The 27,822-nt window shown below is 41.2% G+C and overlaps 1 protein-coding gene across 1 annotated transcript in view; it reads right to left on the minus strand.

The window, feature by feature from the left end:
• The window catches only part of EZR (ezrin), a 37,858-nt gene that overhangs the window by 4,378 nt on the left and 5,658 nt on the right, over nucleotides 1–27,822 (minus strand). Inside the window, exons 2-8 of the mRNA XM_082049081.1 lie at nucleotides 14,545–14,628; nucleotides 9,931–10,026; nucleotides 8,840–9,114; nucleotides 7,946–8,029; nucleotides 7,165–7,311; nucleotides 3,871–3,967; nucleotides 574–737 (exon numbers count right to left, since the gene is read on the minus strand). Coding sequence (XP_081905207.1) covers nucleotides 574–737; nucleotides 3,871–3,967; nucleotides 7,165–7,311; nucleotides 7,946–8,029; nucleotides 8,840–9,114; nucleotides 9,931–10,026; nucleotides 14,545–14,628 — 947 coding nt within the window. The remainder of the gene's footprint in view (nucleotides 1–573; nucleotides 738–3,870; nucleotides 3,968–7,164; nucleotides 7,312–7,945; nucleotides 8,030–8,839; nucleotides 9,115–9,930; nucleotides 10,027–14,544; nucleotides 14,629–27,822) is intronic.

Genomic DNA, 27,822 nt, shown 5'->3' on the forward strand with positions numbered 1-27,822 from the left:
ATAAAAACAAGAGCACTGAGGGAATGGAGACAAACAAGCCACAAATACGGGAGAAAACCAACACCATTTCTTGAATCATAAGCAACCTGCAGCCAGTGGTAGAAGTCCAATGGAATTGCTAATCCTTTTTCCTTGCCTGTAAGAGGTCTCCCAGTCCCCTCTTCTCTCTTTGCAGCATACACACATGCACCCTGTGAAGGTACCTCCCTTAAACCCAACCATCCCATGGTCTAACACATAGATCAGGTTCTAAAACTCAAGAGCCAGGAGAGCCCCTCTCTAGCTGTGCACCACCCCACAGGAGCCTGCTGCACCTTTGCTTGCACACTTCTCTTGCAACTCAGAAGAGCAGGCCACAGGCTGGAGCCAGAGGAGTAACACAATCCTGCTGCCCTGTAAGCCAGAGCTCTGGGGCCACACACAGGCCTTGTGAACATGGGATGGCTCATACCTCGCCTAAGCACAACCCACATTACTGGCTGCTGCCCGCAGGTACCACGGCCTGCTGAACCCCGGCAGTTTGGTGTCATTTATCTCTGCCACCCTGTCCCCGCTCTCCACAGTCACGCTCACCTTTCCAGTTTTTTCTGGTGCTTCTCCTCGCGGGCCTGGGCTTTCATCTGCTGCACCTCAATGGTGTCGGGCTTCCTGCGCCGCATATACAGTTCATGGTTGCCCATGCAGAGCTGCAGGATCCTCTTGTTAATTCTCAGACGAGGGGCATAAAACACAAAGTCCTAGAAGAGAGACAGAGCACAGTCAGTTTTTCAAGCAGGCTTTCTCTTCTCCCAGCTAGCTGCAGACAGATCATCTTGCCAAAGGCTGTTTAAAGGTAGCAGCAGGGACTGCCAACATCATTTGAAGCCAAAACAATTGTTATTTATATTATCCATTTCAAGTCTACATAGAATTGACAAGTTACTCTATTTATTTTCTCTAAAAAATGCTTTTTCTAGAAGTCTCAAATATTTCCATTTAAAGGAAACTGTGGAGTTTGGAAACGTTGCAGAAGATTCTGGGTTGGCAGGCAACCATTTCAGCAACTCACAGACCACTGGTATTGAGTACTTAGTTTTTAAGTTTGCATGGGTTTGTGACTGAAGGATAAAGCGTGAAACTAAAAATGTACTGCAGACTATTCAAGTAACTTTGTAAAATTGCTTGATCTATTTGAATCAATATTTGAGACACCATCTGTGTTTTTTCAGAGAAAGAAAAGAAATCCCCACCCATGCAGAAATACCTTCCAATATCATTCTTTCATCTCCATGGCATTTCCTAGTTGAGTTGGCCTAGGCTGTTATGAAAGCATTAAATGAAAGCTATTTTATTTTCAACCACCAAATATACCGGTTATTTTGAACACTGGGTTGCAGGCAGTAACAAAACACAAGATATTCCAAAATTTCTGGTTCTGCAAAAAGAACATCCCCAAATTTCTTATTGTCTGTGTTATAACCAAGGTTTTACAGAAACTACACACTGTGTTGCATCTTCTAGAAGTCAGCCTGCTAAGAAAGGGATACAGAGGGCCAAGTTAACTACCTGACAATTCTTCTGAGTCCACAACCACACATATGTTTACAATGCAATCTGAACTTACACAGTGAAAAAACTGTGTCTTTGTGCCTTTTTTGTGTATTATGTGGACAGTGATATGGGCAGTGGCCAAGCTGCCACATTACCACCATAAACCAGTACCATTCCTCAGCACAGGCCCCTGTGGAGTGCCTCGCTGTTAGCAAGAGGTGGAACTGAGAAGGGCACACACAAGCCCTACACTTTTGCACAACAACAGCGATCATGTTTGTAACTGCCTGAGCTCAGAAGCATAAGTTGTCGCTATCTCTGGAAAAAAATAGAAGCAATGATAAGCGATCCAAGTACTATTAAGATGAACATGAATATGCTGACAAAGACTAATTTTCTTCAGTGCATTTTCATAATTTGCATTCTGAGCTGCAAGAGATGCAATCAGCACGGTGTGTTGTGCTCTCCCACCAAGTCCTGCCAGAGCCATTCTGAGCTGCACAGGTCCAGCACTGCCAGCTCTACCTTCAGCTATTCAGCCAGCCTCTTACTTCTGATAAGTGATTTTTAAAACAAGCAGTTTGGGTACGCTATGATGACCAGGTCCTATCTTGAGGCAAGGTTCACCTATGTGGAAGTAAATACTGAGGGCACGGACAGTGCACTTGCCATTTAAGTGCACTTGTCATTTAAGGCCATGACCAAGGGACAAAACATTCACAGAAGAAGATAAAAGAATTGCCCCCCTTTCCTCATCCCCAGCTGCCCTCTTGTTTCATAGAACTGGGAGCATCACAGCTTGACACCTGAAAGAAAACGAGCTGAAGATGTTGGAGTATGTGGGCAGACAGGCCTAAAAATTAAAAAGCTTATTCTGGGCAAGGTGCCCCAGGACTCTACCCATTATATTAGTGTCCACTTAAACACCAACATGTAGAATCCTTCAAATTAAAGTGGAGCTTCCAACCCACATCTTGGGTGGACTCAGTATTTTACTTTTGTTATAATACTTGCCTTTTAAAAAGGAGCCACAAGCATATGAAAAGGTCCAGACAACGTCCTGGATGCTCAGAATTAGTGTCCAGATAAATATTTCTTTTAGGCCTGGCTTTAAATATAACACCACCCAGAGGGAAAAGGACAATTGAGGGAAGAAACATAACTGGGTTTTTCAGTGTTAATGGCTTTCTGTATCAGTCTCTTGCAAGTCTCCCATTTCAAACTCAGATTTACTGTTGGGGAGTGGATGGAAAGCTGTGACCCATAAACACGTTAATAACTTTGTAATGCATACAACATGTCCAAGGGGCCTTTCTATTGAGAGGAGCATGCCTGACCAACCAGCTTTCTGTATCTGAGGAGCTTTGTTGCTTTTCACTAACAGCATCACAAAAAGAAGCTCCTCTTCCCCTACACTCCAGGCTGTTGATCTGGAAGAAAGCCCTGCAACACACCATGTGAGTATCCTTTAAACCACTGGGAGGATCTTTTTCTGTTAAAGAGATTTATAAACCACCACTCTTTGCCAAAATTAAACTGCTCATTATTTCTGAGGGCTGGACTTACCCACCAAGGCCAAGTACTGGGGTGGGGGAAGAGAAAGCGGCCTTTTTTAACTATTCCAATAGTTTCAGAAGACTGACAAATGAGATCCACCTACACCAGTTATTCCACTTTTATGTTCTCCACAGGTCAAAGTAAGTTGCCAATTCTTTGTTAAAATAAAGCTGAAAACATGTTTGTAAGTATTGAGAAGCAACATTCACATTTCCGTTTGCCACAGAAATCATACCCTTGCCATTTACCCTGGTATTCAAGAAGGTCAATGAACACCATGATCCTTAACTGGCTTCTGCTCTTTCAGTGACATGGAAGTGAGCAGTGAGTATTAAGATGTGAAGCCACATGTATCTATGTAGTTTTGCAGCAGCATTTAAATGACTTTTATGAATTTTTTTAAAATTAACAACAACAAAAAGTTACCCATCTGCCTCCATGCACTGAAGGAAATGGGGAGAGGACTAGTCTCAGTCTGTGGCTACACAGAAGACTCACAAAACTAGCAAAGAATCTCAGATTTAAGCATAAGGCTACCCAGAAAAAAGGACTGTGCTGTTGTAAAATCATTGTCTTTCTCTACATTAGATACCAACATTAGCCCTATTTTAGGCTGCACAGAAAACCAGACAGCTCTAAATACACCCTACATATTAATACTAAAGCTCATTTTGCATCTAGAAATCTGTAGCTTTCTCCTCTCCAAAGACTACTTTATTTTGAGATTAAACAGTATTAGTTGTTCATATGCAGCATCCAGGAATCCATTCTAGATATACTTACAGGTGCCTTCTTGTCAATAGGCTTTATAACAAACTTCTTGTCATTGAATGAGATGTTTCTGATTTCACTCCAAGGGAACCCAATCTTTGGAGTCAGTCTGGAAAGAAGAGAAATATTTTTAAGAGATGCTGCAATGAACATTTTTTTTCCCCACACTGCTTCTAACACACAGACTCTGTGGGATGCAACACTTCACATGGCTCTCCCAACAGAGAGAAGACAGCAGTTGAACCAAAACCCCACAGGGAGTAAATGGGGAAAGATGTCCAGTCACCTCCCTCATAGTCTCTTCTCGTTGTGACCAGCCACCCTGTTGATCTCTGGCTCTGCAATAGGGATGGTTTCTACCAAAGCCACACACCTGGCTTTACCAAACACCTGCCTTGAGTTCATTTCTTTGAAATCATGACCTAAAACCTGCAGCGTGAAGACTTCAGGCGTATGTGCTGTGCTTCCAGGAGGCTTCTTGTACATCACGGGTGGCATAAGCCAAAGTAACTCAGCTGTTCCCCACACCTTCCCGCACCCACAGAGAACTCTACCCTGCTGCATCACAGCCAGCCCAGTCAGCTCTGTGCTGCCTTCACTACTACAAGTGCTGGACAGGCACAAACACAGTTGGGAGAAGCAGATTTCTTGTCTTTTGTTTTCTCCCACAGATTAGAGGCAAGGCTGGCAACAAAGAGCCCTGTTCTTTCCTTCCATGCAAACTGCTCTTTCAGCCCATCCCACTGGTCATGAAGCAGAACTCTATATGTTGGTCATGCAAGAAGCTGTGCCACGTGGCTCTCTCCTACTGGAAAGCAGCCCTATGAAGCAAGGGCGAGAGTCAGACTCCCCGCTCCTCCTCGCTGCCAAGGAGTTCAGGTCTGCTGCTTTGGCTAAAATTACTTCTTTAAGCTTCACTAATCATCTGAGATTTTCCTCTGCTTTAATTTCTCTGGACTCTTGCATATAAAAAGCATCAACTTACTCATGAGATCAAATGTTTCTGAGCTATTCCAGTACTTCACCCTTACAAACCTGCCCAGCTCTGCAGTAAGTTCCAACATTACAAGGACTTGCATATTTGACTGTAACTAATTTATTTAATTCCCCCAACCAAATATTCCAATTTTTATGTTTAATATTACATTATTATTCTTTTATTCTTCTCTTATTAAGAGAGGGTATATTCTCTAGAGAAGGCAGCTCATGATGAAGAATTTTGTCTTACATAAATGATAATACCAGCAAGACATCATCTTGTTATTATCTAACCCCTCCAACATGTGTGTCTCTGATGTACACTGAAGTGCTGATAATTATTTCTAGTAAATGGTTTGAAGACAGAAGTATTTAATGTTTAGCACTTAGACAAAGTCTATATCATCATGGTGAACTACTTGAGCTCTGTAAGAATCTTTTCTATGGAGTTGATTGGATAAGGAAAAAACTGGCAATTTTGGAAGAACGTGCCTCATTGTCACAAAGATGGAAAGCTACTACATAGTATGATTTCGCTGGGCCCAGGCACACAACAAAAAACTTGATTAGTTTTAAATCAGACATCAAGAATTAACATCCTCTTCAGAACTTACCATCCCATAACCTTTAACTCAACTGCAAGATTACGCAACTGTGCGTGTGTGCGTATGTAGCATTAAGTAAAAACTGTAAAGAAATTTGATTAAACTAAGATTAAGTAATTACTCCAGCCTCTATCATACTGTCTTAAGAGTTTCAACCCTAGATAATACAGTATGACAGACAACTAAAATAATTCACTTATTAATAATTTCTATTGCAGGCTCTTCTCTTTACTGCATTAAAAAAAGGAGCTTGAAAATGCCTCGAAGTGTGACACTGACATACACTGGAGTATGGAGGCTTGCACAACTATAGCAGAGTCTCATTCTGCTCAGGCTGAACTTCAACAATGAAATCTTTGCTTTTTCACCTTTGCCCCAGTCCCAAATTTTGCACATACAAACCAGAGGTAAAGTACAAATTACTATTTTTCTAGTCCCTATATCTGCTCAAAAGACTTAATTACATAGTAGCAAGAGTTACAGCAGAAACAAGCAATTTATTCCAGCTCTGTATTTGTTTTGCAAACGCTCTTGATAGCTCTTCAGAGTCAAGGGCTATATTCTGTCTGCTTCTGCAGCTTGAAAAACCTGTTTGTGTGACCATGGTTACATAGCAAGACCAGTCATTCAAGACTGAAGTATTACATGAGCGAAACTACTTTTCTTTCAAGTGACACTCCTTGTTTTATGGGTGACAGCACATATCAGTGTTGCAGAAAAGACTGCATTTCTCTTTGTCATCTAAACAGAAGCCCCAGCGAGTTCCAATTAATATTTGGGTTGCATTCAAAGCTTTTTGGAGGCAAAGATGTAGAACAGGTGAAATTCCCTCTGTATTACAATGACAGTCTGCTATAGATTAGTGATATGAAACCAAGACTTGGAATGTAGGGAAAAAAAAAAAAAAAGCAGCAGTCTAGACAGCAACCCTTCATCTAAAAAAAATGTCTATTTTAACTCCTCTTCAATCCTTAAATTGTGGAGTATTAGAGAGGACTAGTAGGCTTAGACACAGCTGTTCTCATCTTCCTTTTATGTTTACTTTTAGATGTAGTCTGTCATTTCCCACCTACTATCCAATTAATAATGGCTCTGCCTTTACCAGAAGGGCTGATTAAAACTATGCATACATACCTCAGCAAGGCCTCATTTCATTCCTTGTTCATGGTAACTATATAGATCAACTCCTCCCTGGGTTCTGGGTGTTATCTGGCTTTGGTTTCGTGTCCACCCCATAATCTGTCTTTTTTAAAACTAGGCAGCTGTACACCCATCTATCATTAACTTCAGTACAGCAATGGCCTTGGATGTCCAAACACACTGCAGATATGTCAGCCTCTCTAGGTTCTTGTATTGTCTCCTCTGCTTGCATACGTGGCAACCTAACTCAAGGAACAGTTTGGTAAACTCTTTAGTTCACGGTTCAGCTCTGCAACTGTGCAGGATTTACCAGACGGCACTGTATAACTGACATCCCTCTTTATACAGTAGGAAGCATTAGCAGGGCAGGCTACAAAAGAAAGGGAAGTAATGAAAGCATAAGTGATGTATTAACAAAAGCCCATTTCCTAGCACAGCTTCACCCATTGATTCAAAAGTGGAACACAAGCAAGTTCTAAACTTTGCCCTGATTCTGTAAATGAGAAATGTCCCTCGGCTCCCACACTAGCCCTCACTCTGGGAGATCAGAAGTGAAAAAAAAAAAAAAAAAAAAAGGTCTTACTTATCATCCTTTTCATAGATGTTGAGTCCCAAGGCATCAACCCCCAGCCAAAGGTCAGTTCCTTTCTTATTCTTGATTTCAAAGTAGTTGATTCCATACATCTCAAGGTCTTGAGCAATCTTCAGATATTCCAGCATAGCATTCTCTCTGGTTGAGACAGGAAGGAGAGCAGACATTAGCTTCTCATTTATCTGATTATCTCAGAAAGCACAAAGTCCTCAAGAAAAAACAAGTAACTTTTCCTAAATCAACATATCAAACACAAGAGTTAAAACAGAACACTCAACATTTGGGATTCACTTTAGGAGTTATGATATTACAACTATGAACACACACAGTACTCTCATTTACAAAGCCCTAGTATTTCCAGACAGGAAATTAGCAACATTCATCTCTTCCAGCACTCACCCTTGTCTCAAGGTACAGTCATTGGGAAAGGTTTAGTACCTGAACTTTCCTCATCTGCCAGTGCACATTTTTGAATTAACTTAAGGTTACATGCACACCTGTACTTTTTTTCCGCTGAGAGTCATCACTGACACACCGTGCCTAGGTTCAGGATTTTCAGGAAGCCATCCAAGAGATTGTTCTCAGCACAAGTGTGAAAATCCTGTTGAGTTTTACCATGTGATCTGATGTTGGACTAGAAAATATACACCAAGAGCTCCCACACAGAAGTGAGTCTTGTAGTCTGTTTCAAAAGCCTGTTGTAGAACTGCAAGCTGAAGGTAATCAACCAGTGACAAAGTGACTGGCCTAGGGACCAATAAAGAACACTTACTTGAGCATGCCACTGTGTTCAGCATGCCACACCTGGATCCGTTCTTCCCACTGCTCTCTGGAGAGTTTATGCTGGTCCATCACCCTACACAAAGAAAGAGAAATTAGCAAGGTTAGACTTTGTGCTCTGCAGCATCCATTGATGTCGATCTTTGCTACAGTCTTACTGAAAAATCAGTCCCACCCATGAAGCCTTACTGAAACCAAGACAAAGATAGTACTCAGCCCAGTGATGCACTCTGTGAAGCAAAGTAATTCATAATAAACAAAAAGATCTCTGCAAGCCTTTCTGGTCACTGACCAGAGACGCGAGAGCAGTATGCAGAACACTGCAAAAGAATCACATACATGCTGCAGACACCAGAGGGTTAAATCAAAGCAAAAATTGGTGTCATTCCTGGAGTTAGAAACCCTGCAGTGTCATCAGGAAGTGTAAACTGAAGCCATTTGTTTGATAACAGACACTTATCCTGTGTGGGGATGGACTACACAGCCTCAAGACATGCCACTAAGGATGCACAACCTAACCTTCTCCAGGGATGACACTTTCTTGACTGAATGCTGCTCTTATCTTCCTAAAAAGGAGACTGGTAACTGTCAGTTACCAGCATGGCAGCAATGTTTAGAAAAAAGCTGAATTCAAAAGTACACTTCCTCTCCCTCACCAATCCAAGCACAAAAACATACTCTAATATGACAGCTAGAATTAAAGAACGAAAACACTCAAATGCATACAGTTCAACTAAATGGAAAAAAAAAATCATGCTTTCAATGAAACGCTTCATATTTAAGTAGAATGCAAATTCTTGACTTGTAAAAAACCCCAAAACAAAACAAAAAAACCCCATGAAAATCCCACCCCAAAACGGGAGAATGTATCAACCAACTCCTTCACCTTTGGGGGATCAGACGCTCTGAATTTAGATATCCAGGCTTGTGCACATCTTTGTTGTAATCTCCAAATTTGGCCTGCACAGCATAGGAGCCAAGAAGCACAGCTGTTTCAGGAGGACAGTAGATCTCATCGCTGAGGATCCCTTCCTTCACCTGCAGGAAGAAGAGCTTCTGCGTGATGTCCTGGATCAGCTCCTCAGCCACATCCTCTGGGAAGAACTTGGCGCGGAATTTGAACTGGAGAGGATTCTCCTTTCTGATTTCTTGAGCGGAAACCTGAGGACAGATGCGACAACACAAATTAGCAGGGTTGCAAACAATAGAATATAATGCTGTTACACATTAAAAGGGACTTGGGGCATGTGCCTTAAGAGGCAAGTGACCGGCAACTCATTGCTGGCATTCCTTAATTCTGGCTGCTACTGATATGAGAACACAGGGGAGATGAATTATGTTTTCCAGCTGTGTCAGTAAAATTCTGCTTGCACAGCAAACCTTGGTCACTGGAGAATGATTTACCATGCTGTATCAGACGGCAAACCCATCCAATATTGTACGTGTTCAACAGACAACAGCCCCTGACATTACACGGGGATGTTACTGATTGCCCCATCAAGGAAAACTGTTCATATCCTCAGAAGAATGGCAAGTCCACAAACAAGAACACAGAGGCACCTGCACTGTTACAACTGCCCAGCCTTGAAGTGACCCATCTTTCTGATTAGTGCAACAACTGATCCTGCACAAGCAGAGACTCAAACCATTACTAGCCAAGCTGTTCTTCCAAACACAGCAAGAACAGCTGCTTCGACCCAACAAAGTACCATATCAAGCTGCTGCTGTACATCTGACAAGTGCTATAAAGCTTCCTACAATTCACACAGAGAAAAAAGGGCAAACTTCCACCATGCCACACCTCATCCAAGCAGTTCTCATGGAGGTGACAAAGTATTCTCTAAAAATAACCCTGGAGTTAAGAAAATTAACGAACAATCAACAACACCTACAAGGTTTATAAAGTTGCAGCCAGTAACACATCAGGAATCAGGGAAGCTTTAACCTTTGTTCAGCAGTTAGCCCAAAGTCTATTACCTTTTTATCAAGCTTCAGCCAAGTCTGGAATCCTTTGTTGTCCACATACTGAAGACCAAAGTACCACACTTCTCGTAAACCTATGGTTTTAACCACCTGCAACATAAAGGTCAGGAAAAAAAATTCACTGTAGGTAACAGTTCACTTGAGGCCCAGGTCTCCTCTCAAGTCCCGCATCGCCAGCAGGTGCAGGTAACAACATAAATGTACTCATCCGGCATATCTTAATTTCATATTGTAGACAAAGATATACAATTGTAGTAGTAGATGACAGCAATGGCATATTCTAAGCTACTTGTCCCACCCAGTTCCTAGAAGATGATTCTGGGAACCTGGGAAACTGGGAGAGACAAATGGGGCAAGCAACAGAGCATCAACTGCTCAGCTAGTACCCTGGCAGCAGGTGGGGCTTCTGCTTGCTTCTGTCTACTGGCCCTTCCTAAAACTGTGCTTGATTAAGCAGACAAGTTATTTCCCTCACCAAAGCTGCTGGTGAGAGTCTCTAATGCTGTTAGTAATAACTACAACTAGTTAGCAGTACTAATGGCTCAAGTGCTGCTGCCTGTCAGTCACCAAAGATTATTTTGCCAAAGAAAGCAACTGAGGGATGTTTCACACAGCTGCTGCAGGAAGCTCCCTGGGAGATTCTGAGAATTAAACCAAGCTTCAAGTATTCTCAAGGGTATATTTTTTTCAAACTCATGCAGAGATAGTTTTTGAAGGACAAAATATATTAATGGCCCAACATTAGCACAGATTTAATTTTATTTCATGTCATATATTATAAATACTAACGACACAAAAGATCCAGAAACACCCTTGTTGACTGGATGGCACATTTACTAGTGAAAATAGTCCTGTTTGGACACGTTCCTTTTCCTCTGTGGAAGAGATAGCCTAACAAGTTCCCAACCTCCTCCTACTCTTGACTGCTTGTTCTTACAGCCCAGCAGTTTGCTGCCAGCTCACCTCCCTATAAAGTTGCGCTCTAGACAGAGCTGAGGTCTGAAGAGATCCACTACACACATATCTGGACTGCTTCCTTCACGTTATTTGCAGAGTAGCCCCTCAAAAAGTGATGTGGGCATCAGCATAAGGAGCCAAAATGAGTGGAAGGCTAGAGCTTTTTAAAACTACTTTGCAAGTTAGGAAAGCGTGACAGACTGGAGAAGGTGTAGTTACACAGGCTTCAACAGGATCTGTTTCACCCTCCCCATTTATAGTATTGCTGCAGGCGCTCTGGCTGAAGAGCAAACTCGAGACAATTATTTTAGGATACTCAATTAGTTTTTGCTGTAATATCCCTTAGATTTTCTTCCTGGTGACCTAGAAGCCAGCAGTCTGTACCTGAAAGCCAGATCTTCCCGGGATTGGTAAGGGAGAGAAGGAAAAATGCACCATCCTGATTAACGTGCTGAGAATTACTGTTTGTGTGGCATTGTTGAATAACAGGCAATCTGTAAAGTTTAGTGGTATAAGCAGACCAAGAAAATTGCATAGTAGTATGAAAAAATGTCACTAAGCAAATACAATTTTTAATGGTAAAGGAGTCAGTGCCTACTAGTTGAGGCACTGGGACAGCTTCATAGCTAGACATGGTCTGTCTTAAGTAGGCTATGGTTTATATATTCTACTTCAGCAGCATCATAAGTAACTAGTTATAACTAACTGGAGTTTATGTTAAGACAAAACAACCCAACAAACAAACAAAAAAAAAAACCCAAACCCCACAAACTCTTTTTAAAAGAGCTGGGGTCTGCATATACTTCAGCCTTTCCTTGACTAAAATTCTTTTTCCCTTCTCCCCAAAAATGGCTTATTTCACCACAGAACAGACAAGTTTTCTAACATCTAGACATATTTTTAGAGTGGTTAAAACCAGACTTTACTCAATGTAGCAGAAAAGCAGGGGTATGTTGAGTGTGATACTTCCTGTTGCACAAATAAGTGTTGCAACTTTGGTAAAATAGGGTTGCATACATCAAGTAGTTATCATGCCATTATCTCTGAAGGTCTCTTACAACAGAAAAAATACACTTCTCCTATAAATCAAGTCAGAAAGCTTGCAGAAGTCATGACCCCTCAAGTTTTTTTTCCCAAAACCTCAAGGCAAGGACGGAGAAAGTAATTAAGCTAAACTTCACAGTTTGACTATTTGCATTCCAGTATGAAGAACAAAGACATGAATGTTTTAGCCTGCATTCTGGGAAATGGTTTGTGAACTCTGCACAGGTCTGGCTTGAGTGGAGCTGAACTCAGTATTCACAGGTTTCCACTGTTTTCCCCTTTCTATAGAAGGGAGTTATAATTCAACTTACACGCAGGATACACTTGAGCTGTCAAAGCCTAAAGCACAAGGGCACTGCCAGAGAAGTTTTGATTGCTGAGAGCAGGCCAATAAATCATCTTGTGGTTTTTAAAAATAGCCTGTTTCTTCAACGCCCTTTTCCCCCCAGAGTGGTTCTGCAGTTCAAGTCCGGCCACTCCCCATACCTGCAAAAACCTGTTGACTTCATATGCCTAATCTGAGTGTAAACTCCATCCAAGATAAGGGCCTAGTAAAAGGCTTGCACAGCAGAAGTGAAGATGTCAGAGCAGCTGCAGCTGAGCAGAGTCTTCACCCTTCCTGGTTTTGCACTGCACACTTATATCTTAGGTTTCTCTTGATAAGCAGAAGTGCACTCCAACAAGGTATGAACTACAGAAAAGAATTTAGAATCACAGGTTTTAAACCCAAGTTGTAGGATATAAGGAGCAAACCTTCATGAGGTGATATTCTATCCCCACAGTGCAATAAGTGCTGCAACAAGCAGAGTCTTCAGAAGTCCAGAAATACCTGGACAACAAGCTAGAAGTATCTTGGATCTGAAACACCTTGCCTCTTTCCACATTCTCAGGATTTTGTGCTTCTTGGCTGGAGGTCAAGAAAGTAATTTCTTTTCTTCCAGAGACATGATCCTGATTCTTAACAGATGTAAACATCAGTGAATGTATGGGGGGAAATAAAAGTCCTTGTTGAATCCTTGTTGTAAGGAACATGGGATGTACTTAGACCAGTCGGTTTAAGGCATTGCTTTTAAAAACCTGGTTTTTAGTCATTTGGATTGCTGTACCCTCAGAGATGAAACCACTGTTCTCTGATTGGGGTTAACATGGAAGGAACTGGGGGATGAAATTACCCTGATGCGAGGGTGATCAGCAGTGAATGGAGGTTCAAACACCAAATGCAGGTTTCATACACACTTCACCAAATTTCCAGTCAATGAATACTTGATGTTTATCCCATATCAGTAATAATAAAAAGGAATTAAAGTTATATTTAACAATAAACACAGTTCATAGTACTAAATTTTGTACTATGGAGTTATGCAATTATTATGATTTTGTCTCCTTTCACTAAATCCAAGTTTGTTTGTTTGTTTTTAAGTACTTCTGACTAGAAACGTGCATGATTGCCACAAGGCCTAGCAAGTTCTAGCTAACTCACTGAAATGAGAAATTATACCAAGAAAAACTTAGTAGGAATTAACATTGTTTAGCCAGTTCTGCTGACTTGAGTTAAAGCTCAACTGCCCTTTGCTATCAAGGCAAGCAAGGGACAGAGGAGAAGTGCAAAGGACTTGCCATAACACTTCATAAACAGCTTAATACATGTAACTGAAGCCTGCACAGATCAGTTCTTAGTTTTCACAGTTCCAGCAGGAATATCTAGAAGTTTTGGGTTGCTTTTGTGTGTTTTCTTTTCTTTTTTTTGTGTGTGGGTTTTTTCTTCGTTTGTTGCTTTTTGTTTTGTTTTAAATTCCAGAACACTAAGTTCATTTTTTCTACTGAGATCTAGGTCTTGTTTCAGTTTTATAAGAACAAATTACTCAAGAATAAAAATGTTTTACCAGTGGCCTTTGTTTATTTTAGTTGTCTTTATCTGACCTCTTCGTAGGTCCATCTCCAAACAGACCTGTATATTGTCAATGCAGTAGCAGGAAGAAGAACAGAAAGGAAGGAAAGTGTTGGCTACTCATGCCCTGGGAACACCCAGAGGCAGGCTGGACAAGTCTCTACTCCATCCTGCTGCACAGGGGCTTCTTACAAGGCCTGTTGATGTAGTTGCTGCATGGATGTCACAAACTTTTCTGTTTTTTCACTTAAAAACCTGTGGCAAGTGGCTACCTCCAACTCAGCTCCTGAATGAGCACAGCTATGCCTACACCTTCATCAGCCATCTGAAGATTTGATTCTACAGAATTTTATGCACACAGACAATTTTTCAACTTTAGAATTTAAGAAATAAATAAGAGCTAAGTTGTGTTTCAAAGCAAGAGGTGCATTTTTTGCACACTATCTATGTTGTCCAGACATTTTAGATCCTATACTATGCTTCATCACCCAGCACTGCTAGGAAGACAAGTTTCACTGGAACATAATGTACCTGTGAGCATTTTTTGTTTATTTCTTTTACTATGATGGCATTTAAAGATCTTAGATTGAACCAGGGCCCTTTGATTAGGAGGTGGAGAGAAGAAAGAAAGATAGGTTTGGAATTCAGTCTTAAGAAAACACTGTAGTCTGAAACGTACTTCAAGTTTAAAAAAAAGCCCGTACCAACCCTTCACTGACCTGGTCAAACAGCTGTTTGCCTGTCGTGTTTGGCTGGATGGCAAACTCCAGCTCTGCATCCATGGTAACAACTCGAACATTGATCTAAGAAGAAAAACAAAAAGCATTGTTTAAAATGTACTGAAAGCTATTTCTTGGTCTTAACACAGAACTTTGTGTACAACACTGTCTCCACGCTTTGATGCATTACCGGAACCGCTATAATATACACACTTAAGCCCCAATTAGATTTGTGTTATCACAACAGCAAACTTAATTGGGGCACTGACTTAGCTGTCTTATCCAGATTTTTCTGTGGGGTTTCCTACTCAACACAAGACTGGATTGAGCTTCTGGTTAAACAAGAGGGCATTTTTCAGTTGACCATTTCCAGGCCTAAAATCCTGTGTAATAAAGGCTCCCACGAGTGCATGGCATAGCTGCCTGCAGGCCATCCCTTGGATTACGAACGACCCTAATGACTAAATTAAATTTAAGACTTATAATTTAACTTCCATTTATATTAGAGCTGGAATTAATCTGAGGTTTTAAAGGCAAAAGGTTGCAGATTATTCTCACAAAGCAATCAGCATTAACCCAATAAATGCTCGTTCTTCCCCTCCTAAAATCTACTCAGTACACAAAAACAGAGGTTATAGGCTGATATACCACAGGGCAAAAGTTCACTAAGACACTGCTGTTAGTGAAGAAACAACATAAGCAACATAAGATTTACTACAACATAAGCAACATAAGATTTACTACAATAGCAGAAGTAGACTGCAAGACAGAGGTTACTATTTGTAGGCAAGAGTGTTTAATGACTAGAAAAAGTATATTTAGCAGGTTATCTGGAGACAAAAGCAGTAACCAAGCTTGCAGGGAATAGCATAAGGACCATCAAAATGGCAAATCAAGAAAGGATTATCTCCCAACTGTTTCAACTACAAAAGACTATATTGCTTGCAAAATTGTACTATGTCTCAAAAAAAAAAAAAGAAAAAAAAGAAAAAAACAAACCCCAAGCCACAAAAACACCCTAACACCCTCCCCCCCCAAAAAACCCAAACCAAACAAAACACACACAGAAAACACCAACAAACCACAACACAAAACAACAAACCACAAACAAAACAAATTAAAAACAAACTGGGATAATTGTGTACTATAGTTCAACTAACAAGTTAGATTTGTAGTTTGGTATTTTAAAGGAAAAAGAAGAAAAAGTGGACATGTAAAGACAAGGATAGACAACAGGTAAACTACACACAGATAATTTCATGACACTTTCTGTCATTTTCTAGCATTTTATAAAGGCTACAGAAAGCCAGAGGTAACAGACCAGCAGAGCCTGCTACAGCTGTGGTACTGGTGCCTAGCGCAGAAACACCCACTTGAAGAAACGAGAGGAAGGGGCAGAAGAGAAACAGAACTGGTGACTGCAAAACCTTGACACTGCGGCAGTTTCCAGCCACTTAATTACGTGTATTTAAACTCCAGGGTAAATGTCAGGTAAAACAATGTTAGAGTTAACACAGAACTGTGAATAATACAAGTTGCCTCAGTGAGTTTCAGTCAAATATAAGACATTTTTGCATTCCTTTTTTAATGAGTCATGAAAGCATGGAAGTGTCTCAGCCTCTATAGAGTTGTTTCTTCCTCCCACTTTTTCCCCAGATGACAGAGGACCCTCCTATAGAAAGATGACTGAAGGCATTTTCCAAGTCAGGGAACCCCAGAACTGAACCAGAAAACACGACTGCTTAGATGCCCTGTCACTTTCAAGCTGCATTTCTAAAGCAATGTCCTTTACACTGTGATTTGTTTAAATCCCTCTAAAAGTAACAAGAAAGAACAAGCAAGAAAGGTTTTCTAAGAGCTCCTTTTCCCAGCTGTAGCATTTGGGTTTCATAAGGGAGCACAGAAGTATGCTTAAGGCTTTCTTCCTGTGCCTTAAGAACCAAAGGTTTCCCAAACAGTGTTTCCAGCATAGGGGAAATTCAGGAATTCTCAGGAACAGCAAGACTGCAATTTGAAGATGTGACCTTAAAAAGCTTCTGTTGCTTAATCCCTTCTCAACAATAAATCCCTAATCATATTCTAATCCTTTTCTACCCTCTTCAAGAAAACATATGCTCATAATCCGCAGTTTCGTATTGTGCAAGTTATTTGCACTTCTGGCTGAAACAACACGGTGGGTATAAAATAAATATCACTTTACAAGATAAAGAAGTTGGAAAGGATGTGCTTACCACTCCTTACCAGAAAACCTGCAGGATGTTGTCTGAGCACAGAATTCCAGTTAGTACCAGTACACTCACCTTTTATTTTATCTCCTTAGTGGTTATTTGCCAGTAGAACAAAAAAAAGTAGGCTCTCTAGTCCAGGGGAATACCCTGTATTACTCCATCCCTGAAAGCCCTTCTGGATATAGTCCCCTTTCTAAAGGATCAGCTATTTAATACTATATCCATCTCCCTGCTACCTCTTTTAAGAATGATTTTAGTATTACGACCATAAAAATGAAGTCATCTGCTTTCTACTTCAATCATTTAAAGCCATAAGCACATAGGAACATGACTGCTTGGTTATCCAAAATCTTTCAAGGACACTTGGGACATGAGGTAAAGATTAAGTTCTGTGTTCTCAGGGGACTGAACAACCAGCAGGATAGAGATCAATCCCCTGCTGTGCCCTCAGCCAAGCTGCTAGCCACATGGCAGGCAGAGCTAGAAGGGACAAGGCCTCTAGCAGGTGTCACTTCAATGAGTTGATGGCTGCCTGGAAAAATCCTTCAAGTCTCCTTCCTAACATATTAAGTCCTCTTGCTTCTCATCTCCAAACCTTAGCCTTGATTTCAAGAAGAATATCATGCTTTTAACAGTGTTTCTAAATGGATGTCCAGTGATCACTCCACACAAGCTTTTCACCACGGAGAAGCTAGTAATGAAGCAGGCAAACAGAGCTTAACCCACTTGAAAACCTGGTTTAGACAGTGTGAAGAAATCTTCTCTGTTAGGTTGCCAGGAGATAAGTTTGGCATTCATCTCTGACCACGTGGAACTCCCCTTGGCGCCAAGACAATTAAATCAAAACCTAAGGTGCTAACCAATTCAATATATTGTTGGGGAGGAAAACAGGGAACAACTCAGATTAACTTCTATTGGCAACAAAAAAGAGCAAGACAGTTAAGACAACTTTCACAAGTGAAGTCCTGCTTAGGCTGCATAGGAAAGGCAGGTCATTTGTAAGATCCCTACCAAATCCTGGCCAAATCCAAAAAGGAAGCAGTTTTTAATTGTTTCAGAACACAAGTGCTTGGAGTGGGGAGTAGAGCACACAGCTGTTATACAAGAAATAAGTTTTTAAATGCACATAACATGCCAAAAATCCTGGACTGTAATATGTAACTTCCTTCTCAATAGGCTGATGCCTTAACACTTCACGATTATACTTTCATGTCTGAGGCTAAAGGACTTAATGACAAATAAGGCCTTAGGAGGTTTGCTTGTGTGTACAAAAACACTATAGAATGCACGGTTTTAATCTTCCTGTGTCTTAGGATGCACAAAATTGTTAACAAATTTGATCCAGAAGGGAAAAAAAGTGCTGTTGAAAAGGCAATGCCTTTTACATTAAAAAGAAAAAAAGCTCCATGAATCATAAGAGACAAGAGAAACTTAAGACCTTACTACACTGAACAACTGGGCACTAATTCCACAACTTCAGACTGTTGGGGGTAGACTGTAACATGTCACCTACATTTCAAATTGCAACAAGACAGTGAAAGCAAAATGAAAGATGGACCTGAAGAGAACTTCACAATATAGTTTAAATAATCATAACACTACAGAAAGGTCTTGTACTAGAAGTTAAAGTAGTCAGAATGGGATCTTCCTTGCTTTAGCAGAGCCCTCAAGTGATGCATTTAGTACTATTTTTTTTGTTTAGACAACATCTCTTCTAATGTTAAGTCAGTAGATCAAACCATGCGACACTGCAGCCTTTTGGAGACCATGCACCATGCATCTAAATTGGAAAATTAAAGTGCCATTTGAAAAACATTCAGAAAATATTGTCTCTTAACAAGGCAACACATTGCCAACCGGCTCAATTTCTCTGTGTAAGATCCAAGACCTAGACAGGAACAAAATACGACTGCCTCTTCAATCTCTCCCTCTCATAAATGCAGTTTCCATGTGTGTTGGACACTTTGCATGCACAGGTAGTTTTTTTTCTAAAGTCTGACTCTCAAGCTACAGCCTGTTGGTCCAGAATCTGTCTCTGTTTACAGACAACATGGTATCTTTGAAGTTGACCATCCACCTCCTGATATTTAACTGCTCCACTGTAAAACATCAGGTGGAAAAGAAAAAGGTCCACACAGACCTCACAGTAAGCCACCATGGATATTTTGCACGCTGATGCATGAAATCCAATACCCCTTAAATTCACTTGCATAATAAAATACTTCAGTGAAACTGTGAAGTTGTGCAAGTCATCAAAAATACCATACAGTTTATTTCCAGTGAATCCATAAGGTAAAGGGCAGTAAATACCAACTTTTATCCATATACACAGACAAACTAGTACTTAAATTTTTGCATGTCATTATGCAGCTCTAAATGCCTCAGACAATGCTCAGGAATGTTTTCTTCCTCTTTCCAAGGAGGGATAAAGACAAGAGCCTTTCAAATTGCAGGTTTACAAGTGCAAATGCTAGTAAAGTATCTTTCCAAGTGGTGGCAATTAGCCCTAAGATAATGGAGAAGCCTAGATACGCATGCCTTCTTTCTTCAGTCACTGGATGTCTGGAAACCCCAGGCAAGCCGCTAGTACACGTAAGCAGATCAACCACATAGCACAGAACAAAAACGGGGTTTTGAAGTGCTGCACCTGCACAGCACATACTGTGAAAAACCACGTGCAGGCCTGTCAGGGTTCCTAGCACATACTCAAACTGTATAGCACATGGATGTGCTTGTGCTGAAGGAATATAGAATCATAGCACAGTTTGGGTTGGAAGAGACCTTCCAAGGTCATCTAGTCCAACCCCCCTGCAATAAGCAGGGACATCTTCAACTAGATCAGGTAGCTGAGAGCCCCATCCAGCCTGGCCTGGAATGTCTCCAGGGATGGGGCATCTACCACCTCTCTGGGCAACCTGTGCCAGTGTTTCACCACCCTCATTGTAAAAAATTTCCTCCTCATGTCTAGCCTGAATCCACCCTTTTTTAGTTTAAAACCATTACCCCTTGTCCTGTTGTAACAGACCCTACCAAAAAGTCTGTCCCCATCTTTCTTATAGGCCCCTTTTAAGTACTGGGAGGCTGCAACAAGGTCTCCCCAGAGCCTTCTCTTCTACGGTTTGAAAAACTCCAATATGGCAGTCTTAATAAATAAGAGAAAGCAGTGGTATTAAGAATATTATTAAGAAAGTAGTAGTGTTAAGCTTGCATTCTCACTTCTGCAGGTCTGTGCACTATTTTTATTCTTCCACCACACAAACAATAACTACTACTGTACTTGTAATACATAACTGACAAGCTTTTTGCCCTGAGTTGCAATGCAGCTGCATAAACAAAGTAACTTCATTTCAGCCTTAGCAACCAGAACTGTTCATAGGTGTGTGGAGTGATTAGGCACCTGTTAACAGGAAAAGCAATTTCACATAGCAGCATCAGAAGGGCACCGAAACTGCTCTCTATTTTTCCACTTTCCATGCATTACTGTTTTTTGGTTCCAGGCCAAATAGCAAAAACTATTGTGCTAGTTGATGGATTAACTGTAGTCCCAGCTCCTGGAAACTGTTTAGGGAAAGTTTTCAATTTGAATTAAGGGAAACAAAACAAAACAACCCAAAATCTAGAGGCTCCAGAGCTAAGAGCTGACCTGCTAACACTTCAGCATCTGCACTTCTCCATCCTCCACAAGTTACTGAAGGCAACAGGTTCACAGGTACAGAAGGCACAGTTCAGAGACTGTGGAGGGGAGATGACAACTCTGGGAAGGGAAGTAGCTTGAATAACCCAAGAAACTGGAGGGATAAGTTCGTTTTATTATATTGTTCTTTAGTACCTATAAACAACAACATGTACATCTCAGCCAGTGTGCTGATTTGACTGAAAACGAGTTAATTTTCTTCATGCAGTTATAAACATTTTTTTCCCATAGCTAGCACAGTCATTGTTTGAAGTTAGTCTGAGAACAAGAAGATAACACCTCAGCACAGAGTTAATGTTTTCAATTGCTCTGGTCTGAGAGCCAAGGATGTTTTAAGTACTCCGTCCACAGGTGTGAGGTGGCTAGAAAGGGGGGCATAGATGGCGCAGAGCTTGACTGATATCCAGACTGATCAATAAGAGGATTTCATCCCACTAGCATTATGCTTCATATTTAAGGAGAGTTGGGATCTTCCAGCTTCCTCTTCTCTTCGCTCTCTTTTTGTCACAGTCAGGATGGAGACCTGTTTGGGTGAGTCCTGTTTGGGAGTTTCTTTAGTTTGGCCTTTTGCCATCCTGCCATTTTGCAGAGGCCTCTGGGCCTTTCTGCCTTTTTCTTTCTTCTCTCTGCGGGATGGGCTGTTCAGTGCAGACAGAGTTTGTGAGGAATTGCATTGAGTATCTTTTATATTCTATTTCTATTTTATATATATGTATATATTTACTAGTACCGTATTAGTATTTTGTTATTTTATTAAACTGTGTTTATCTCAATCCAAGTTTCTCCCTTCCCTTTTCATTCTCTCCCCTATTTGGGGGGTGAGGGAGAGTGAGCAAGCAGCTATCACGGTTATATTGCTAACTTGGATTAAACCACGACAGCTAGTAATTTGGTTTAGTTTTAGGTAGTTCGGCAAGGAACGGGGAGCTGGACTCTACAATCCTTATGGGTCCCTTCCAACTTGAGATATTCTATGATTCAATGTCAAGAACACAGCACTTGCAGCCAGTTCTGTTTCTTCTCTGACAGAATAACCTGCCTGATGGATCAAATCTCATCTAGTAACATATCTGATGTGGTGCCGTATGACATAGGCTAGGTATACAACAAATATGAGCCATGTGAAATTAAAACTGAATGACAAGCTGTGCACCTAAATTCTCCAAAAGTCTCAAAGCAGGAGACAATGTCATGAGTTTCAAGTCAACAATCAGTTCCATTCACTGCTGCAGGATTGCCAAAGCAAATCTCCCAGTTGGGCTCAGCATTTTCCTCTTGCTGGAGCAACTGCAGGGACACGTATTCTTACTTGTTCATGGCAGGTCAAGGCCTTGAAAGGGGGATGTGTGTGGTGGGGTGGAAGGAGTAAGAAAATGCACTGAAGTGTTCTCATGATCCCTGTAAGTCAGAGTGCACCTACAAGTCCACAAAGAACACCCAGTCAAGAACTAAAAAACTGTTCAGGAGAACTGGGGTAGAACTCAAAGATCTTAGTAGGTCTGAGAAATAGTGACAGGTGTTACACTTGGAGTAGTGACAATGGACAAGAGGCAGATGAAGAGATGAACAAATTACAGGCTTGCAAACAATGGACTACAGCAGGACTGTAGACAAGGATGTGGTCTATTATCATCCCCAGAAAAACATCATGTTTCCTGGTGTGATGCTATTGCATAGAAGGGGGGGGAAAAAAAAAAAAAAAAAATCACATTCTTGAGTGTATTTGTCAGCGGAAGCATTACAGGAGGTGACTGTTCTGTTCTGCTTGCCCGATGACTTGCCAGCTGGAATGCTGTCACCCAAATTTGAATGCTTCTTTTGGAAGGGAGCAAGTTAATCAAGGAAAGTGTACACTAATCTGGAGGTCAGGTGTTTTGGGGTTGGTACAGTTTTTGTTGTTTTGTTTTTGTTTCAAACTGGAGTTGATTTCTTAGCATGGTACTGATCACTTCCAAATGGAAGTTGTATGAAACATGGAGGGTTTATAGAGAAGACAGCAACTTTTAAACCCACAATGAAGAAAACACTAAAAAGCCCTCTTATTTTGCAGGCTGGGTAACAGGAAAAGAAACAGTAATTGCTGGAGTGGTAAGATATTGGGATACTACATAACCACTTCCATGCAGCCTGGAGACAACACAGGTTCAAGTCCTAGACAGTGCTACATTTTTATGATTTAAGGGATCTCTCAGAAGCTAAAATGAGAAGGGAAATGACAAACCTACAATTTCTCTTCTGTGGGAAGGAGAATCTGACTTCTGTGACAGTGGGAAAGAGATGTACAGCACAACACTGAAGCCTTTCAGTACCAACCACATGCTCCTCCCCTGCTCCCATGTCAGAATCCTTTCTGCACTCCCTTCCCAACACTGAGCATTTCAGAAGGGGCAGTGGCAGGACAGCAAAGCAGTCCTGAGCATTGCCTTCCACACCGCGGAGCACACAGTCTGCTGACATGGGAGAAAACAGCCTCATCAGTTCACAAAACATGAATAGGGGCCGGCCTTGCTGGCATCCACTTGGCTGACAAGGCAAGCCCGTTGCATTGATTTAACTGACTCAGTTTCTCAGCACACTGTCTTAAATCAAAGAGATCTGACAGTGAACTGAAGGACGTGTTCCATTTCAGATCTCATTGTGTTAAACATTGCTTCCTCATTGCAAATAAATGGGAGCATTAAGTCACGTTCCACTGGAATTCCTTTGAGTCTATGAAGTAGATGTAGGTCCTACTGCACTTGCAACAGGTAAAATTAGAGTTGAATAGGCAGGTCTTTGCTCCTTAAAACCTTCCTCACCTTCCCATGAGAGGGGTAAATTCCACTGAGGGTAAGTACAGTTGTATATAATAATCTAGAAAGCTAGTAGTTGCTTCAAAATTGTCCAGCATAGTTGTTAGCCTTAACTACTAGACAACTTTAATGCAACTGCTTGTACAACCATTTGTTTTTTGGTAGCAATCCTCAATATTTTAGGAGCAATAGCTATATCAACTGTACTTAACTGAAATTTCTTAAGTTTACTCTGGGCAACAGGAGCCCAAGTATTTGCTGCTCTCATGTAAGGTGACTAAGCTTAACAACTTATGTGGAAGCTTTTCTGAAAAGAGAAGCAGTAGTTTGGGGAGAAGCCAAGAATAATTTTGAAAAGAAATCTGAAAGCCAGATATGAAGCAGGGTGGGGGGGAGGCTCATGTGGGCAGGAAAACCTTGAATACCCAGGTCTGAGGAGTCATCCAGAAATTCCAGTTTTACCAAAGCAGGCTGAATTTTCAGAACAAACTTCCCCCTCCCCAACAGCATACACAAAGACATGACAAGTAAGCCAACTTGTTGAGTTTGCTTTTGCAGCCAGGTCACTTGACTCTTCTTCATGAGATAGCACAAAACCTTCCTTCTAGTCAAACATGAAAATAATCCCAGAACATAAATTCAAACATTTTCAGTTTATTTGTGCAGAAGAAGATGCCATACTAAATTACACTCCTATCTCAGTTCCCTTAACCGAAGCCTGATATATCTTCTGTCAGCATAAAACTGCATAGCAGGCATCTGCGTGAAAAGCTGAGAAGCAGCCATGGCTGTAAATCAGTTCTTTATCTTTGGTCAAGCAATAATGCTTTGCGTGCCAGAAGACCATGAAGATTTCATGCAGGTGTGGCGAGTGCATGTGACCCTGCTTCTCTGACGGCACTGGCTCCCAAGTGACTAGACCTTGGCCAGACACCCAGTGTTCTCCACCCGTGGTCAGCTCTGTACAGCTAGTGTTAATTGCTCAGTGAAACAGTAAAACCAAGCAAGCACTCTTCCGAGAGAAAAGTCTTTCTCCACCCACCAAAGTTTCACCCAACTCTTTATTAACAAGCAAACTGCATCATTCTGCCTTGAGTTAGGAAAAAGTTGAAAAACTGAGATACAAAGGCCTTTTAAAAAAGTTAAAATCCAATTTTTAAGTCTAAAATTACCTAGAGACAGCCCTGTGTTCTGGCAAGACATAAAGCAATGCAGTTTAAGCCTGAAAGGCCTCCCGATATTGCCCTTAAACAAAGCTCCATACACTTAGGGAGCCCAGATGTTTTTCATGCAAAACACTTGCTCTCACTTTCTCTGAGAGAGATAGGAGTGGTTTACTCTGAACACAGACAAGGTTAGAAAGTATCAGGAGGGTTTATGGTGTTCTGTTGAAATACATTAACATTCACTTTAAAGACTGTCTGATGCTGTATAATACTCCATTAGCATTGCTGGAGTATCTGTCTACAAGCAGCAGTCTGTTCTTCAGAGAAGTAACACACAGCCAGTGACAGCAGGCTCAAGACAGCACGGCTGCTGGATGAGCCATTTGCCCTCAAAGGATGTAGGGATGGATTTAGGAACACAGGCTGCAGCAACAACAGATCTTTTGTACCTAAAATATAAATACAGAGGGAAGCTACAGGACACTGGATCAAACTTCTTCATACACAGGCTGTTTTATCATGACAGCTGTTCATCTAATTAAACACAATGAAGTTGCGAGACTAAGGCTTTACACGTGAAGTTTGAAGAAAGCCCCCAAACCAATCCTCAAATAAGCTTTATCTCAAGAAGTCACTCAGAGTCCACAATGAATCAGGCAAACTTTTGTGGTATTCCATCAAAAACATCAGAATGGGGCCAAGCGCAGATAATAAAAAGGTTTAAGACCTCAAGGTTTACTATATTTAAGAATCTTTTAAACAATTTAACATCTCCAATATTTATGTGAATTTGCTACATGAAGTAATATGATCTTTCTGCAATCCTCACAAGGGAAAACAAAAAAAATAAATTAGTATCTTATAGTCTTGATCTAGAACACAATCACCATTTCAAACCTCTGCTTGGCTTTTTCATTCTGAAACAGGCACACAACAATTATGCAGAAGCTGAACTTTGTAGTACCAAGGTACAACAAACAGGGGCAGGGTCTGAAGGCATGAATAACCAAAATAAAAGATATAATAGCCTCAGAGCCTCCCCTGAATCTATGCACCAATACTGGTTCCTTTTATTCCAAAGCTTATGCAGAGGCATAGCTTCTAGAGAGCAACTTGCATGGAAAACCCAGAGCCATTCTGAAGAGTTAAAAGTCTGACAGATACCCACCTAGAGACCAGGCAACAACACAGCCTGTCAGTGCAACACTGCTGGAAGAGCAGCACAGTATCCTGGAGCAGGACAGGCTATGTGAACAAAAGGACACTGTATGACTTACTCTCTCACACGATTATGCCCTGAGAGTTTAAGGGGACCAAGAACCGAATGCTGGAGAAGTGTTCTCAACAACTCTACTTTTCCCAGATGGAGACATCACAGGATGCAAAGCACTATTTTCATGAGGTGCGAACTGGAAAAAAGCTCAAGGATGTTCAAAGGCATGGAATAATTTCCATGCAAGGATCAACTAAGCTGGTTAGGACTTCTCAGTTTGGAAGAAAACTAACTGAGGCTACAATGTAAGAGCATGTAAGTTACACAAAGAGCATGGAGAAGGACCACGTGTTCATTGCTCTACCAATAGTGTAATTACAGGGCATCAACACTCTAAACAAGAAAAACGTTTTTCAAATAGTGCTCTAGCAAGGAGTTTTGTAGATAACTTTCCAAACAATATGAAGGTTATCTAGGACAGCCTCTGTTAAAGCATACTGTGGATGCTGGAGTTCACATGGTTTCAAGGGGAAACAGGACAAGTTCACAGAAATCCATTTAGTAACTCATTATATAGGAACTTTCAACCTCCAATACCTCAGCAGCTCTGAGGAATGCAACAGTGCATGTCTTTGAAATGCTCTTCCTCAGGCATCAGCTTTTGGCCAACATCAGAGCTATATACTTAGGCTACAGGGGCTTTCTGCCTGACCCAGCAAGGCCAGCCCTGTTCTTACAGAAGTCAAAGCGCAGACAGAACATGAACTCCATTTACTTAAGGAGAAATGGCAGTGTAACAACTCACACAAGCCCCAGTAATTATGTACGTTCTTTCTGCGTTTTATATATGATTCCATTCGTCAAAGAGGGATTTACTGATTCAATACCCCACCCTTCTGTTTTACCTGTTCCGCAATCAGGCTTTTCCATTTTACCTCATGGACTTCACTGGAATGTACCATGGGGCATTCATGAAATTTATGAGTGGGACTATGTGAGGTGATCACCTCTGATAGCTTGATAACCTGATCTACGTCCAACACACTACAATGCTTACGCTTCCCAACAAAGTACTTCAAACAGTATGCAACAGGTACTATTTGCTCCTAGATAAAGGTAGGTCATTGCAAGTCCTGGAATGTCACCTAAGCATGAAGAGATTGCTCTTGAGAAGTTATAGATCATACAGAAAAAATGATTGTGAGGGGGCAAAATACCCCTTCCAGAGCCCTAAAACAGCCTGTGGGCTTCTGAGATGAAACTCTTCACAGGCCCTTCACTATAGAAGTGTGATGGCAAACAAATAAGCACCAGTGATTCCAAAAGTGTGCCCAGAGCACAGTGGGGGCAGAAAAAGTAACTTTCAGAAGTTTGACTGCATGGCTGTATCAGTTTTTAAAAGGGGAAAACTATTCTCTCCCACACAAAGATCACCGAATATCAATTATGCAAATCCACCCACCAATTCACACCATATACTTTGTGCACCATGAACTTTCTATAATCGCTTATCTCTTTACAAAGACAACAAGTTAAGCAAGCTAAGCTTCCACAATTAAATTGTATTCAGCTAAATGTTAAAGAATAACTTCAGCTCCCACAAAGAACTCTGAAGCCCAGATCTTACAGTACAGACTTTGAAGTCCTCTGCTGGACTGCACAGGTTAACTTCAGGCACCCCAATACAAATGTGAGATTCTTTATAACCTCTACAGCTTCAGGTAGCAGGCAGCTCACACACCTGCAGAACGATGGTCTCTTGGTATAATGGAGGAGCTGTAGACCCATTTCATTAGCCTGCTCAAGATTCATCAGCTGAGTGTCCATCCACTCGCATCCCCAGAGGAGCCTTTCTCACACACATTCCAGGCTGAGGTTAGAACCACCACAGCAAACAAGGACATTTTAATGCAAAAAATAAGAGGAAGAGACCATGATAGCAATGCCTCTGAGTTTTACACAACAAAAATAAAGTGGGAGGGAGAAGCAAGTGCACAATAACCCTCTCTCAAACAGGGGAATTCCCTACTCCCTTCTTGAAGCTAGCAGAAGGCTACAGACCTTGTGTTGGGGTGCCAGGACAGGAAGTAGCCAAATACAAGTCCTTGGTCATCAAGCAACAATTTATCTCGCTTACTCAATTACAAGATGAGAATCCTGCATTTTAACTCTTAGACTCAGGATT

This window comes from Streptopelia decaocto (assembly GCF_964273445.1).
Source record: "Streptopelia decaocto genome assembly, chromosome: 3".
NCBI lineage: Eukaryota > Metazoa > Chordata > Aves > Columbiformes > Columbidae > Streptopelia > Streptopelia decaocto.